Genomic DNA, 14,464 nt, shown 5'->3' with positions numbered 1-14,464 from the left:
GTCACACAGCCCATGATGTCAGAGCAACCATCCCCTGATTGTTTTGTTCTTACCAAACTTGTTTTTCAACAGAGAATCCAGGCCAGAACCTGAACAGACTATTTCAGGAAGTACCGAAACGAAGAAATGGGTCTGAAGGTACGTCACAGGCAGGTGTTTTTCTTTGCAGTCAATACCTAGGAAGTGGAGTGTGCTTTAGCTGTGTGTTTCCTTAAAACTGTGCAGTTTGATTCTGGCCTGGAATCTGATAGAAAAACAGACAGTAAGTATAAAACAAACCATGGGTTAGATGAGCACTTCGCTTTTTCTAATTCTGCTGCTGCTGTACTAACGTAACCCTGTTTGGATACTTCTTCCACTCCCAACCTCACTGAGTACGCAGATTAAAAAAAAAAAAAAAAGATAAGTGATAGAAGTGGCTTTATAAAGTCATCAGATCTGTTGAAATGCTCTTTGCTGTTTTTGTGATTTTGGAGGGAGAAGGTTGCACAATTGCAACATCAATCGCGTACTGCTGCTCTAGATTTACTTCTTTCTTCTCACGGGGCTTACGTTGACAAATAATACGCTGTTAAATTAGCGCGATACTTACTTCACTATGGTGTATGAAAAAGGCAACAAGACACGTGAACATCAGATCAATAAATTACCACTGAGCAGGAAGTACGAACATTTTCCTTCACGATAGATTAGTTGCAGATTTTGTTCTTTTAGCAAGACAAGAGGCAGAAGAAAAAACAAAAATGGGTACCCCAAAACTGTAGTTGTTTTGACTCCAGTCAGAAATTATCTAGCTCACTGACAAATGATAAGCTCATAATGAAAAATGCAGTTAAGTGCAGTAGCATTCACAGTCATAGTTTTCCTTCCGTTTCTTCCCTTTAGAGGTTAAAAAAACCGAAACAACCAAGTAATAGCTCTTAGCTGGAGAGTACTTCAAATGGTATCTGTGTTTAAATGACTGTTTTTCTTAATATATTAACCTCTAGAAAGTTAAAAATTATTTTTATCTAGTTACTTTTTAATTCTGTTTTGGGCTGAATGTATACTCATCCTACTTTGCCTAGCAGCTGATGCAATTTATAAGTTTATTCCTGATCTTACAGTTTTAGCTTTCTTCCTTTCCCCTCTGGTTCTTTTCCCTTCTGTTTCCTCTCCCCCTCAAAAAAAAAAAAAAAAAAAAAAAAAAAGGGAAAAAGTAGACCTATATATTATCCTGGAAAAGGAATATATGACCACCTAGTTCTTTCTCTGACGATGTCAGTGTTCTCGTCGGTCCAGTGCAGCTAGCAGGCAGGCTTTTGCACAGCAAAGATATTTTACTACGTTAAGTATGTTCTTGGTGTTGTAAATGTAGGTAAAGCTCCTATGTGAACTGTCACGCGGTCATGCGTGCCGTATATCAGTATGTACTGCCTGTCTTTGTGTTAAAGAAACAACCAAACCAATAGAAGTTTTCCCAGTGTCATCAGTTTTGTTTTCCTCTTCAGGTAATATAACCACAAGAATCCGAACCACAGAGTCTGGCTCTGATGAAGCCATCAAATCCATTCTCGAACAAGCCAAAAGGGAGCTGCAAGTACAGAAAACAGGTACGCTCTCATTTTGTCTCTTGCTCCTTTTATTTCAGAATTTAATTAAAACAATTACCATGAGCTTTCTGGTCAGTTAATTATATTCTTAAAACCTTGAATGTAGGTTTGAAGAGCTTTTTTTTTTTTTTTTTTTTTTATTAGTATTATTTAGCGGAGTTGTTTCTGTCTATAAGACACCCCAAGTTCAGGTTACACATGTCACAGCTTGGCAGGGTCCCTGCTCAGCGCTCTGCCTGCTCTGCTCTGCGCTGCTCCCGGGGGAGCAACGCTGTGAGGTTTCTAAACACGTTTTTCCACATGCAGAGCTCTCTGCCTTCTTTACACTGCTCCAGACCTGCGGGCAGTCGCTCTGCAGGGGGAACCTACAAAATCCTTTCTTCTGCCAGTTTGCTCCTTGGAAAGGGAATGGCTCCTGCTTTCTCTTCTCTCTAACTCAAGCCCTAGGGACACAACTGCATGGGCGAGGGAACTGCATGGATTTGTCGGGGTGAAGGTCACGACCTAGCCAGCGACTACCAGTCACATAGTGCCATCGTACTGAGGACATCACGTACTGAAATTATAATATAGGCAAACTCAGTTCTGACTTTTGTACAGCTTTATTTTTGGTTACAAAATGTATTCAGTGAATGAACTGGCAAATCCAAAAAGCGTTTCCTTTCCCGAAAACATCATTAATTTTACATCTTAGCCTGAGATAAGTTTAATTCTCATTGTGTGCTGTCATGTAGTTAACATTTCTGTCTACTCCGTAGCCCTTCTTAAAAGTTTCCAGTACTGCTAAAGCACTAATGCTGAAGTAGAAAGTACTGTGCAAGACTTTAGTTTTGTTTTTTAAAGTAAATATTGATTTAGGGGTTTGGGTAGTTGCCTTTTAAATGAAAACTAAGCTAATCTCATGGCAGAATTTTTATAAAAGAGTAGTTAATATACGATTTAAATAAAATTGCTTTATAAAAGTAATGATGACATAGAGAAAAACATGGGCTGTGTGCAGGAAACTGCAAGTACGTTGTTCAGTAGCATGTTTCATCTGCGAGTCTCAGGCTTCCTTTCAAATATTAATTCAGCCTCAAAAATCCCTATGAAACCAGTAGATAAAACAGAAGAGAGAGCCCCACTGTCTTTTTTCCCATTTCTTAGCTTTTCATCTATTTTATAGTGAGTGACAGGAAGGAACGTAGGGAAGCAAATTTGGAAATGTATTCAGATGAGGCATAATATTACTAGAATAATAGGCAGCATGTTTCAAATCTTACTTCGCTTTGAGGCCAGTTCTTGCAGTGTATGGGTTCCCTGTTACTATCTAGTGCTTCACTTTCCCCGTTCTTTATAGAGTAGCTTTCAGAGGAATTGAGTTTCAAGCAGCAGGGACCTCAGCGGAGGCTAACTTAAATGGAAACAGATGCCATTGCGAAAACCTCTGGGCTCTGCAGAGATCATTCTACCCCCGTGTTCCAGGCTCTGCTCATCCCCGACGGCTGCAGCACAGCCGCATGAGTCCTGGTTCACCGCTGTAATACTGCATTTAGGTGTTAATTCTTCTGAAAAAGTGCCCGTGGCTCCATTCTAGGGCTTTAGATAAGGCGGAGAGTGATGGGCAGGCATCTGCCTCATTTTTGTAGAGCTGTTTATTTCAGTGGTTGGGACCACGAAACAAGGAAACAGGAAGCAGGAGCATATTTAGCTTGTCAAACAAAATAATGAAGTCTCTTTCTAAAGTTCTTGCTCTGTTGTAATTTGTGTGTCATGTTTTTGGAGTTAAAAGGACTCACCTGATTTATATTGTAAGAGGGTATTAATAGTCAGTCCAGGTGAATGCAGCTGTGTTCAGCCTTGAGTGTGTGTTACGCTTCATTTGTGGAGACAGAGAGAAGTAAAAGGTTAAATAACTTTGTAAATAAAACCATAAAATGTTATTGACCGCTTGGGGGTAGGGGAGGAAGAAGGGAAGGCTTGATTTTCAAAGGCATTTATTTGAAAATTTTTACAATGGTGGAAAACGTGCAAGTAGTACTAGACTTCTGCAGTTGAGTCTGTGCGTGCAAACGTCCAGCACTTTGGCAACTATAAAAATTTTCCAGTGAAGAACTTTGGAAATCTTACCTTATTTTGAAAAGCACAAAGCTTTGCTTAGTGAAAACTCCTCCCTCCCATCCAGAAATGTATTGCAGCCCTTTTTCTGACTGGGAAATAGTTACAGTAGCACGTGTTGAATATAAAGCATATTCCTCTGTTGCATTTAGTCTTTTGGTTGTTTTTCATAGCTGAGCCGGCTCAGCCGCCTTCTGCATCTAGCAGTGGCAATTCTGATGATGCTATTCGATCCATTCTGCAACAAGCCCGACGTGAAATGGAGGCACAGCAGGCTGCCCTTGAACCTGCCTTAAAAACACCACCTTTATCTCAAGCTGACATTTCTATCCTGTCCCCCAAACTAGTATCTACACCTGCAATGTCTTCGGTTTCCAGCTATTCTCCTTTGGCCATATCCCTGAAGAAACATTCATCTGTCACTGATTCCAGTATCTCTGCATTGCAGAACCTCTCTGGGCTCAAAAAGGAGCCTCAGGAGGCACCTGTTCTAGAGCTTCATGGAATAAGTGATTCTGCCCAGGGTATGTTGAGGCATGTTAAAAATGAGTTGGGACGTGGTGGTGTTTGGAAGGACCATTGGTGGAATACTGTGCAGCATGAGAGAAGAAATACAGCTCTTCCTGAAGATGTAAAAGTTGAGGAAGCCAGTGGTGGAAAAGAAAAGGTCAGCAATCAGACTAGGCCAGATCGTAGCCAGCTCCAAGGACCATCTTCTTCAGAGTATTGGAAAGAGTGGCCAAACGCTGAATCACCGTACTCGCAGAGTTCTGAATTGAGCATGACTGGGGCGAGTCGCAGTGAGACACCACAAAATAGCCCACTCCCTTCATCCCCTATCGTGTCTTTGTCAAAACCATCCAAACCTTCAGTTCCTCCACTGACACCCGAGCAGTATGAGATTTATATGTACCAGGAAGTGGATACGATAGAGCTAACGCGGCAGGTCAAAGAAAAGCTAGCAAAGAATGGCATCTGCCAAAGGATCTTTGGGGAAAAGGTAAAGAAGTGGTTCTCTCTTGTTACACCAGTATTGTGAATGTGCGTTTTGCTCATGACGTTGGTACGGAGCTCAGTTTAACGGCGGGGGATAAGGCACCTATGTCTGATGGAAAAATGTTTTGTTCCATATGTTAAGTATTTTCAAAATAAGCTCACAAAGGAGAGTATTAGTTGTCCTGTATTTGGTGAATCGCCTAGTTTTTTATACAACGATTGGCTTCAGCCAGCTGTAATTAGAAATGGGGCCCCGAGTTTAGAAATGTTGAAAGCTGAAGCAAACGTTATTGAGACTCAGTATTTCATGCCTAATGTAATGAATTCATGGAATATTTGAGTAGTGCCATTGTCATGACTGGAGAGTCTTAAATTTGTTAGAAGTGAAGATTATGGACACAAGAGCATTTTTCTTCTTTTTTTTTTTTTTTTTTAATATTTGGAAATGTGCACAAAGGTACTTAAACAAACACGCAGAAAATCCCCTACCTCTCCTTAGTCTGAAGTCAGGAATTCGCAGTCATTTCTTACACCTGGTGATTGCTATCTTAGCGTGCTTTGAGACGTTTTTAAGCAATGTTTGATTACAGATACGCCATGCACGATAAGGTTTTCTGAATTTCTCATGCCGTGGGCCCTAAGCATTGAACATGTGGGATTTTGGGGTGGTCCCTGACCACCAGAAAACACCTCCCACACTGTAAGAAGTGGTGGACATCTGGTGTTTCTTCTTCCTATAAAGAATTGAATCAATATAAAAGTATAATAGGAGCTGGCATCGCACTATTGCCTTTTCACTAAGATGTAAAATGAAAAAGCTGACCTCTCGGGGTCATTAAAGATCCCATGGCAGCTTTCATTAAGTATGATTTTTAACTCCTGTACCTGTGCTGAATTCCAGGCAAATAATTGCATTCTGCCTGTCTGAAATTCCCCCTTTGCTGCAGTCGGCTCTATTCTTAAATATTTACTTACGTGGAACAGCCGCTGCTACAGGTGAAAACACACATCTTTATAATTCATACCAAAAAAATGAACCAAATATAGGCCTAGTCTCAAAAGTCCCAATTATTTTTGTTTGAGAACAAAATACATGCCAATCATTGCCTGTTTTATCTGCCTGTGTGTGCCTGGACTCTGTGTTTTTCCTGTTAAAACCGATGAAACTATTTGACACAAAATATGAAAAGCATGCAAATCTCGCACCATCCTTCTGCCGTTTGTGCTGCCGCTCCGTTCCTGCCGGAAAAAAAAAAAAACAAAACCACACTCCAGAAGGAAACCACGGCAGGAGAAAAACATTTCCATCTGAGTACCTACAGATGTCATTTTGCAGTTTTACTAATTGTCCGTATGAAAACGATTCGAGCGCCGTAGCAGTAAAGGAAACCAAAGTGACTTAAATTACACACACCCCCTGCTTCCACATCCAATGTGTTAACGTGCCGTTCTTGGTTGCTTCACTTCAGGTATTGGGGCTGTCCCAAGGAAGTGTCAGTGACATGCTCTCCAGGCCAAAGCCATGGAGTAAATTGACCCAAAAAGGCCGAGAACCATTTATTCGTATGCAGCTCTGGTTGAATGGTGAGCTGGGACAGTGTGTCCTGCCTGCACAAGGGCAGCAACAAGGACAAGGTAATTAAAATTCCACTATGTTGTTTGAGTTGAGGAGGAGGAAATCTTTTTTTTTTTTCCTTCTTTTTTTTTTTTTGTTCCCTTTTTTTTTTTTTTTGGTTAAATTTGCAGTAAGCAAGCCTTGCACCCGGTGCTACTCCAGGCATTACTGGAAGTGGCAGCGTCCACCCTTGCAGCCCAGCTGGTCCCTAGGAGGACACACTGGGAATGTTTACGAACGAAGCACTCGTTTATGCGTAATTGATAAGCAGCACTTACCAAGTTCCTAATTAGGATGATATTATCTAGGCATGAATATGATACATAATTCAAAAAAATTTTGGCCCAAGAGCTGGAAAATCTCGTGCACTGTTTTCTAGGGTTACATAGGGGATTGTGATTGTTCCTAGGAGAGTATCGATTGCTTTCTCAGGAGGTGAGCTAGAAGAACTAAGCTTTAAAGGGGGAACGCTGTGTTGCAATTACGCTTTTATGTGGCTTTCTCTTATCCTAATACCTATTGATACAGAAAGGCTAGACTCGAGTTTGGCCTCAGTTGTACCCTGATAATGCCACTGACTTAAATGAGCAGCACGCCCTTGCTGAGGTCAGCAGTTTGCTATTTGTTGAGCCTGCTTACTGTTTAGTTTGTGGTTTGGCATCTCCTTTTATTGTTCCCTGATTTTCCTCTCCTCTCTTATCTAGTCCTTCACTCTGTGACATCATTACAGGATTCCCTACAGCAGGGATGTGCAAGCTCAGGTAATCAGCTGGTTTCAATGATTTGCTCTGAAATAATTCTCTGTGCTTTTTGTTACATTTCTTTTGCTTTGATGCCGAGAGGTTTCTTGCGTTTTGTTGTATCATACAGGAGTCCCTTCAGTTTTTTTTATTAACACAGTTAATTCCTCGTTCTCTCCTTGTTGCTATGGCAGATGTAGGGAGTACACATATTTAGCTGCATATATTAGGTAAAAAGACTCTGATCTTAGAGATCATTGGCTCTGTAGGGTTTTTTTTACCATAGTTCAGCTTATCAACTTGACATGTGACAATGGCTGTAAAACAAGCCTTTCGTTTGTAATGTGATCTACATACTCCAGCTGCCTTACTCGCTGGCATATTTTTTTTTCCCACTTCCCTTTGCACAAAATCTGCTTTGTTAATTTGAAGGTGGGGAAAAGACCACGGTATGCCTTTCTTTTTCAAGCTCCGTTAAATATTCTGAGCCGACTTTTTTTTTCTCCCTCCCCTTTCCGTTTGCAAAAAAGCAGATGCAGCAAAGATGAGTGTCAAGGAGAAGTGAATTGCTAAAGGTTTTGTAAGATGGCCACGGTATAGGAGGGAGGCTGGAACAGAACAGCTGTGTTCCTGCTGTTAGATACCAAACTCTACCCACACAGACTTTTTACCAATGATACGCTTAACTGACGTAAACCACTTGGCTGTTCTCTAGTCTAGAAAAAGACTTGTGCCCTGCTCTGTACTTACAGCCCGTACCCTGTACTGGAGAATTATTGCATTTCAGGATACAGAGAAGGATGGGTTGTGCTCTTCTTCGACTTTTCTGCCATTCTGAAACACTTTTTTTTTTTTTTTTCCTGGAGCTTGCTGGCTTTATTCTGAGTATTCCAACCAAACTGCTTTTTCTCTCTACGGGGAAACTATTTTGCATTCTAAAAAGATTTTACTAGAAGAAAATCTGTGATGATATTCAGTCCACTTTTTCTTAAGGAGAACAGTTGAAAATAAATAGATAAAAGGAAAAAAAAATGTCCCTGGTAAAAACAAGCCACAAAAACAAAACCAAAATGGGAAAAAATCATTTGCAATCATAGGGCTATTGTTATTGATAGCCAAGCATTTAGAGAACATGGAAATTTCCCGCGATATTTTATACACTGCTGTTCATTAAAAGCATGCCATTGACTACTTGTTTGTAGCATCAATACTATGCAAGAGTAACTGTTACAGTTATAAACGCCTAAGACAGCGTGGAAAGTGCGAGTAATTAATTGTAACCATTTTAAGAGGAATTTGAAATCAGAGGAGCTGGGAAAAAGCTGCATTGTTATTGCTAATCATCATATTTATGACTAACTGTAATTATAATAGATTGAAAGACAAGCCCATAGTATTAAAATCCGACCACCTTCTGGATTCCCATGAGGATCGCTGGTAGCTGAAAGTGATTTCCTTCAGGAAGTTCAGTTTTGCTGCTGTGATATTTTGCTCCCCTCCCACACTCCCAATCTCGTTTGTCAGTTCCTGCCCTTGAGCTAATATTTTGTGAGGCGACACATTGCTATCAGCTAATAAAATCATATTATTGATGATCGCCCTCCTTCTTTCCTTAAAGCAGACTTACAAATGAGAAAATGGGCTCGTGCCCTTTTCTTCCTCCTTTCCAGCGATAAAAAATAAAATTGTTGTACAAGACATCCTTTTCTTGGTGCTTTTCTCCATATAAAGGGAAAAGGAAGGTTGTGCCACCACACAGAACAAAAGAGCAAAACCAAGTTATTTGAATAAGGAAGGGCAGTTTGGTAATTTTCTTTTATTAGCAGCTGTTCTGTAATTAAAAGCGCAGCAAACAGTTTGGAAAAGGTAATAATAATTACGCATTTGTGAAAGATCCTCCACTCCAGGGTAGGAAAAAAAAAAAAAAAAAAAAGACAGCTCCAATTTTCTGGTCTTCTGAGACATTTCCCAGGAAAATCAAGGCAGAAAAGGTTGCATACTTGTAATTTTAAAACAGAAATTAATCAGAACAATTTTGAAATGAGAAAAAGGTCTGGAGCCTTTTCCATGTAATATAATTGGTTTGGAACTTGTTGAATGCATGAAGGGAAAGAAGTGAAATTAAACTAATACATTCAGTGGCTCCTGAGTGCTTTGCCAAGAAGGTCTTCAGTGTACAGAGTGTCAACATGCATAGTAAAGTCTCCAACTTTTATTAGCTGTGAGTATTTTCATTACTGTTTGGCACTATTCTATCAAACTAGCAAGATTTTCTGGATTTCTGACCCAGTTAGTTACACTTCTAGATCATAAGGTTTTGATTAACACCTCATTCATGAAAATCTATTCTTTTGTCTGGTGATTTTCCATTGTCACACGTGGACAGATGGACCCATCAGTCTTCTATATATGGGAACAAATGGATAAGCATTAGATAGATAGATAGATAGATAGATAGATAGATAGATAGATAGATAGATAGCAAAGAGAAGCCAGGCTTGTGTTTCTTCTTTGAAAGCTTACAAATTTTGAAAACATGCAGTCCGTATCAAAATTACAGCCAAAGATATATATATCTCTGTATTTTCTGCCTGTGACCTTTCATCAAGGCTTTGGTGATCTTGTGCGAGTTTCAGTGAACATGTTTTACACAAAAATGGTGTGTGTACCCTAGGTGGTCAAAAATAGTATCACTGTGCCTTTTCTAACATTTTTTTCTGTGTATTTCCTTCCACCTAAATGCTCTAATGCCCTTGGGTAAATCTGCCTTTTTAATGATTTATGTGTCAAAAGCATGGACCAAATCACGTGGAAAAAAAAGTTGAATTAGTGTCACCCAACTGCATCAGCATTTTTTCGTGATGAATTTGGCCCTTATTTAGTTGCATTACTGATGATCAGAGCTGGGTTGGGTTTGGACAGTAGCCATGTGCCAGAAGAAGGTTTATGTGCTTGGATTTTTTTCTAAATACTTGCACTGTATATAGCTTCTATTAGTTTGTTTTATTTTGGGGTCTTGTGTCTTTACTGAGCATCTATATGACATGAAGACAGAGTTTCTTTTCTGGTGCTGTTGGTTTCATAGCTACTCCCAGGAAAGCCGGATTTTTATTCGCTTTTGTATTTATCCTCTGTGAAGGACATGTACTCTCTCTATACTACATTAAAGACTTGCAAATACTCAGTGGGAAAAAGACGTGCCTTTTTGGTATGTGTTTCTGTAAGGGTCGTCTTATGACCTAATGTGGAAATCTTCATTTGCCGATACAGCTGCGGGTGATCTCAGGGGATTTTGAATTTCCCTTTTGTTTGTCTTCCTTTCTGGGTATCATCCATCATTCCTAACCTCATGCTGCTTAGCAATAGTAACACTCATGGGAGTTGAAGAAAGGATTATAGCAGCATAAAATGGGGAGCTAATTAGAGCTTGTTTCAAAATCAGAATCTAGCTTGAGATAATTGCGTATTATCTGGTGATTTAAAAACCCAAGATCTACTGTATTTAGATCAACTAAAATATGCATAAAAGCTTTATTTTCCAAATAAAACATTTGTAACAACAGGGAGATTACTTCTTATCATCCCTTGGGAAAGAAAATCTGGGAAAAAAAAATCAGAACGCAATCTATGATTTACTGTAGTTGTGATTTTAACAGACGTATTGTGGAATGATGACAAACCCAGGTATCCATGGTGTTTTTATTTATGTAATACGTATTTCAGTAGTATTTTTCAGTACAGAAGCTGCTGAGCACAGCCAGGTAGTTAAGTGTGTACTGGGTGGATCATCCTGGTTACCTGATGACAGAAGGATGCTGTCACACTGACTGCTCTGGGAGGAACAAGGTGGGGGGAGAGTATGTGTCAGGCTTGCAGTCCGTATTCCAGATTAGTGTCCTGATGCGCTTCTGGGAAGAGCTAGCTAGCCATATGGTGACAGTGGAGAAGCTCTTACCCCACCCCCCATTTCTCCATGATTCATGATTCTTTCTTGCATTGTGCTGTTTTGTTCTGGATGGGCAGTGCTGGCCGAGATGGTGCTCCGGAGCACAATAGGGATTAGCACACGGAGAGCTGAATCCTTAGTACCTTGAGATGACCCAAGGGATCAGTCCAGCGATGCTGACAGATCTTGTCAAATTTGAAGCTATTTTTTTTTTGTTGAATCAAAGAGGAGAGGGAGACTGTTTTGCAGTCATTTGCTGGCATTCCGGGTTAATAAAATTGTATGACATGAAATGTTTGTGGTTAACGTAGTCTATAAAAATGGAAGAGAAGGGAGGTCACGTGGGTTTTAATAGCTGAGTAGTTGGGCTGCTGGAGTTCCTTGCATGGATGGTTTATGTTTGCTGATGAGTTTTTGAGTCCTTGCATTTTGGTGGAGAAGGTTGTCTCCTTTTGTGCTAGGTGCAAACACATTTGTCAAGTTTAGAGCTGAACAACTACATCAGCCAAGTAGTTACCTTCACGCTAACCCTGAAGCACAGCAGCACGTCTTGGTGAAGTTTCCACATTCTTTCTGTGTGGCTTGAGATTGCGGCTCTGAAGCAGTTGGCTGTGACTGTCTGGATTTCAAACCATAGGATATCAGTTGGCTTCTCATAAGGGCAGCTGTTGTAGTCTGTCTGTAATGTGTGTGATCATACTCTGTGCCATTTCCCTGACATTTGGACCATGAAAACCTTCCTGGCAGCCTTTCTGGTATCAATAAAGCTGGGAGAATCGCTGTCAAGGCACCTCACTGGGACCTGGGAATGCAGCACGAAGTCAGTGCTTCAGGTTCAGGCTATCACTGGTAGCCATCATCTGGCGATTTCTGCCTCATGCCTGGGTCTGTCCTCCCCAGGCTCTCTTGTGTGGCCGGAGTCCTTTGGCCATCGGTGATGCTTTGCAAATAAGTCAGTATTTGTAAAGAAATTCCTGTCCTAGTTGTGTTCTTTTCTGTCCACTGAACCACCCAGGGATTAAACTCGCAGAAGATGACTCCATCCTCATTGTGGTCATAACTTTATTGTTATAAAAGTGCTAAAGTAAAATATATAATCATAGAGTGAACGCTATTTTCTAGGCAGATATTCCTTGCAGCTGAATTACTGTGACAAAGCACCAACACACTTTTCATATTAATATGGCAAAGAGGAGACTCAGGCTGGATTCTAAAGACAAATGTCATTCACTCTGAAGTGTGGTTAGGAGTTCGTAGCATTCGTTTTGGAGAAGTTACCGAGTCAAGTTGCAGCTATGTTTTATTTCTGTGGTTAATTTGGGAACGTGGGTCCATTCTGCTCACTCCCCTTTGGTGTGGAGGAAAAGATCTCCAAGCAAGGAGCTGCTGTGCAGCTCAGCAGTAGCATTTAGCCAGGTACACCAATACCTCGTTCTCAAAGTCTTCATTTTTAAAAATTGAAATTAATTTATGAATATTTTTTTTTAAGCTGTACAGAAAAAGAAACTTTCCTGACCGTTATTGCTGCTACACTTCTCAGGTAGTCTGTAGGAATACCAGTTAGTATAGTAGCTGCTAAAAAGTGGATGTAGCTTGTGAGTAGTTGCTTTGACTGTAACTTCAGCATCAGTCTGAGCATGTAACTTCCTTGCACTCTTCAGGATTTGTTTAAAAGAAGCCATGGCCATTGAATATTAGAGCTCTGTAAACCTCACTGTTCATCATTTAATTACCAGTGTTTTCTCGTCCCTCCGCTTGCACGTTTGGAGATGAGCAGCCTCCTTTGGGGAGGGGGCCTACATTACCCCCCCTCCCTGCTTTCAGGCACGGGGGGCTTCTCCTGCCAGCTTCTAAGCACAGAAGAGCTGAGTGGAAAACGATGAGCTGATACATTAGAAAGCCAAATATAAAAATAACTGGAGCAGCACTGAAACACCAATGAGGCCGTCACAGTCATGCCACAGCACGGGAAGGCCAGGCAGCTCCGGGGGGGGTCAGGAGCCAGGGTGATGGCCAGGCTCTGTCCCCCATGGGCTGGCAGCTGCAGAAGAGGTTGGAAAGGCTCTTCTCCGAAGGGAACAGATATTTTTCTGTTGGTAATAGGAGGCTCTGGCAGCTGGCAGAAGCTGACGTTGGTCTTCTGGTTGCTTGTGGGAAAAGGAGGGGGCTGCAGGTCCAGCCCCCGTGGCCACGTGGCTACCACTGGTGGGATGGAGGTAGCCATCATGCCCTCGGCCATCCCCAGGCAACAGCCCAGCCGCTGCTCAGCATATTACAAAATGCTCCTCCGCTGGATGAAAATTACCTTGCTTTCAATTCAAAGAACAGATAATGGGCTATTTTCCTCCCAAAATACTGGTGAAAAGGTGCGCTAGCACCGAACACGCGGCTCGTTATTCCCATCTGATAATGGGGATGGAGCTACGAGGCAGCTGCCTTCTCCACCAAGTAGCTCTGGAACAGGGAAATAAACAGCCTGTTAGACTCGAACAATGAAATCCTGTTCCGATCATAGAGGTATATATTACTTGATAGCAAATCATTCCCAAGAAGAAAAAGCAGAAAATTACCAGAAAATTAACATCTTCAAAGTTACCTTGTAGCCTGTCCTTTGTGTTAGGGTGCCAGAAAAACGGATGAATTTGTCTTACCTAATTTGATGGGTATTGGAGGTTTTTAAATTTGCCAGCAGCCATCCAGAGAAACAGCAAATGAAAGAATCCAGTGATTATTTTAAACTTGATGAGAAACACAACTTGCATTGAAAACAAAGCAAAGCAGATTTGAGATCAAATTTAAATAAAAGTGAAAATAGAAAAATCTCCAATTAAAAAGCCTAATGAAAGGAGAAAATATAATGACAACAAGAAATGTAAAACAGGCCTGAAGTACATGGCCCATATTTATACTTGTCAAAGATAGCGACTTAAAAGATACTTGTTCCCTTGGCTGTGTCTGTGATGCCCTATAGTGGGGTTGAAAAGGGTGATTGTTGCCCAGAATAATTCAGGCAGTGTTTGAGACTATTTATTGGCAAAACATGAGCTTGCCAAAACACCCCCACGTTGCTGTCAGCGCTGGGGGTCTCTCGGACAAGACTGTCCCAGGACAAAAAGCTGCTTTGGAGAGGGACGTTGTCCTTGCGAGGTGTTCTCACCAGCTCTCCTCGCGGGTCGCCTGGCCCCGCTGCAGAGCTGGACCGAAACATTCTTCTCTGTCACGCGGCGTGAGATGTTCCCTTCTGGCGTCTTCTCCTGAGACATCCCCCTTTTCACTCTTGCTTGCTGAAGGGAGGCTGGGATGGATGCGGGGACGGGGGCTGCCCCCTCCGGCTCCTCTCTGCCTGGTCCGCAGGCACGAAGGAGGTGCGAGGGGGCTGCAGTGTAACTACAGTTGTCTTTTAGGTTTGTTTCTCTCTTTTACCCCTCTGGAACTTGGGTCCTAAAAATAGTGCGCGTTTGAACTGGCAGATGTTTCA

The 14,464-nt window shown here is 41.4% G+C and overlaps 1 protein-coding gene across 8 annotated transcripts in view; it reads left to right on the top strand.

The window, feature by feature from the left end:
- CUX1 (cut like homeobox 1) overlaps positions 1–14,464 on the top strand; it is a 281,378-nt gene that overhangs the window by 207,933 nt on the left and 58,981 nt on the right. For 2 of the 8 annotated variants that reach the window (XM_056326647.1, XM_056326644.1), the window contains exons 16-20: positions 73–138; positions 1,491–1,592; positions 3,863–4,689; positions 6,155–6,320; positions 7,005–7,061. The exons of 1 other annotated variant lie outside the window; for it this stretch is intronic. In XM_056326647.1, the coding sequence (XP_056182622.1) occupies positions 73–138; positions 1,491–1,592; positions 3,863–4,689; positions 6,155–6,320; positions 7,005–7,061 (1,218 nt within the window). The remainder of the gene's footprint in view (positions 1–72; positions 139–1,490; positions 1,593–3,862; positions 4,690–6,154; positions 6,321–7,004; positions 7,062–14,464) is intronic. 5 more of the 8 variants (XM_056326646.1, XM_056326645.1, XM_056326651.1 and 2 more) reach the window with 5 other exon arrangements.

This window comes from Falco biarmicus, chromosome 1 (assembly GCF_023638135.1).
Source record: "Falco biarmicus isolate bFalBia1 chromosome 1, bFalBia1.pri, whole genome shotgun sequence".
Lineage (NCBI taxonomy): Eukaryota > Metazoa > Chordata > Aves > Falconiformes > Falconidae > Falco > Falco biarmicus.
Note: the sequence above shows the minus strand (reverse complement) of the source record. Positions and strands in the feature narration are given on the sequence as shown.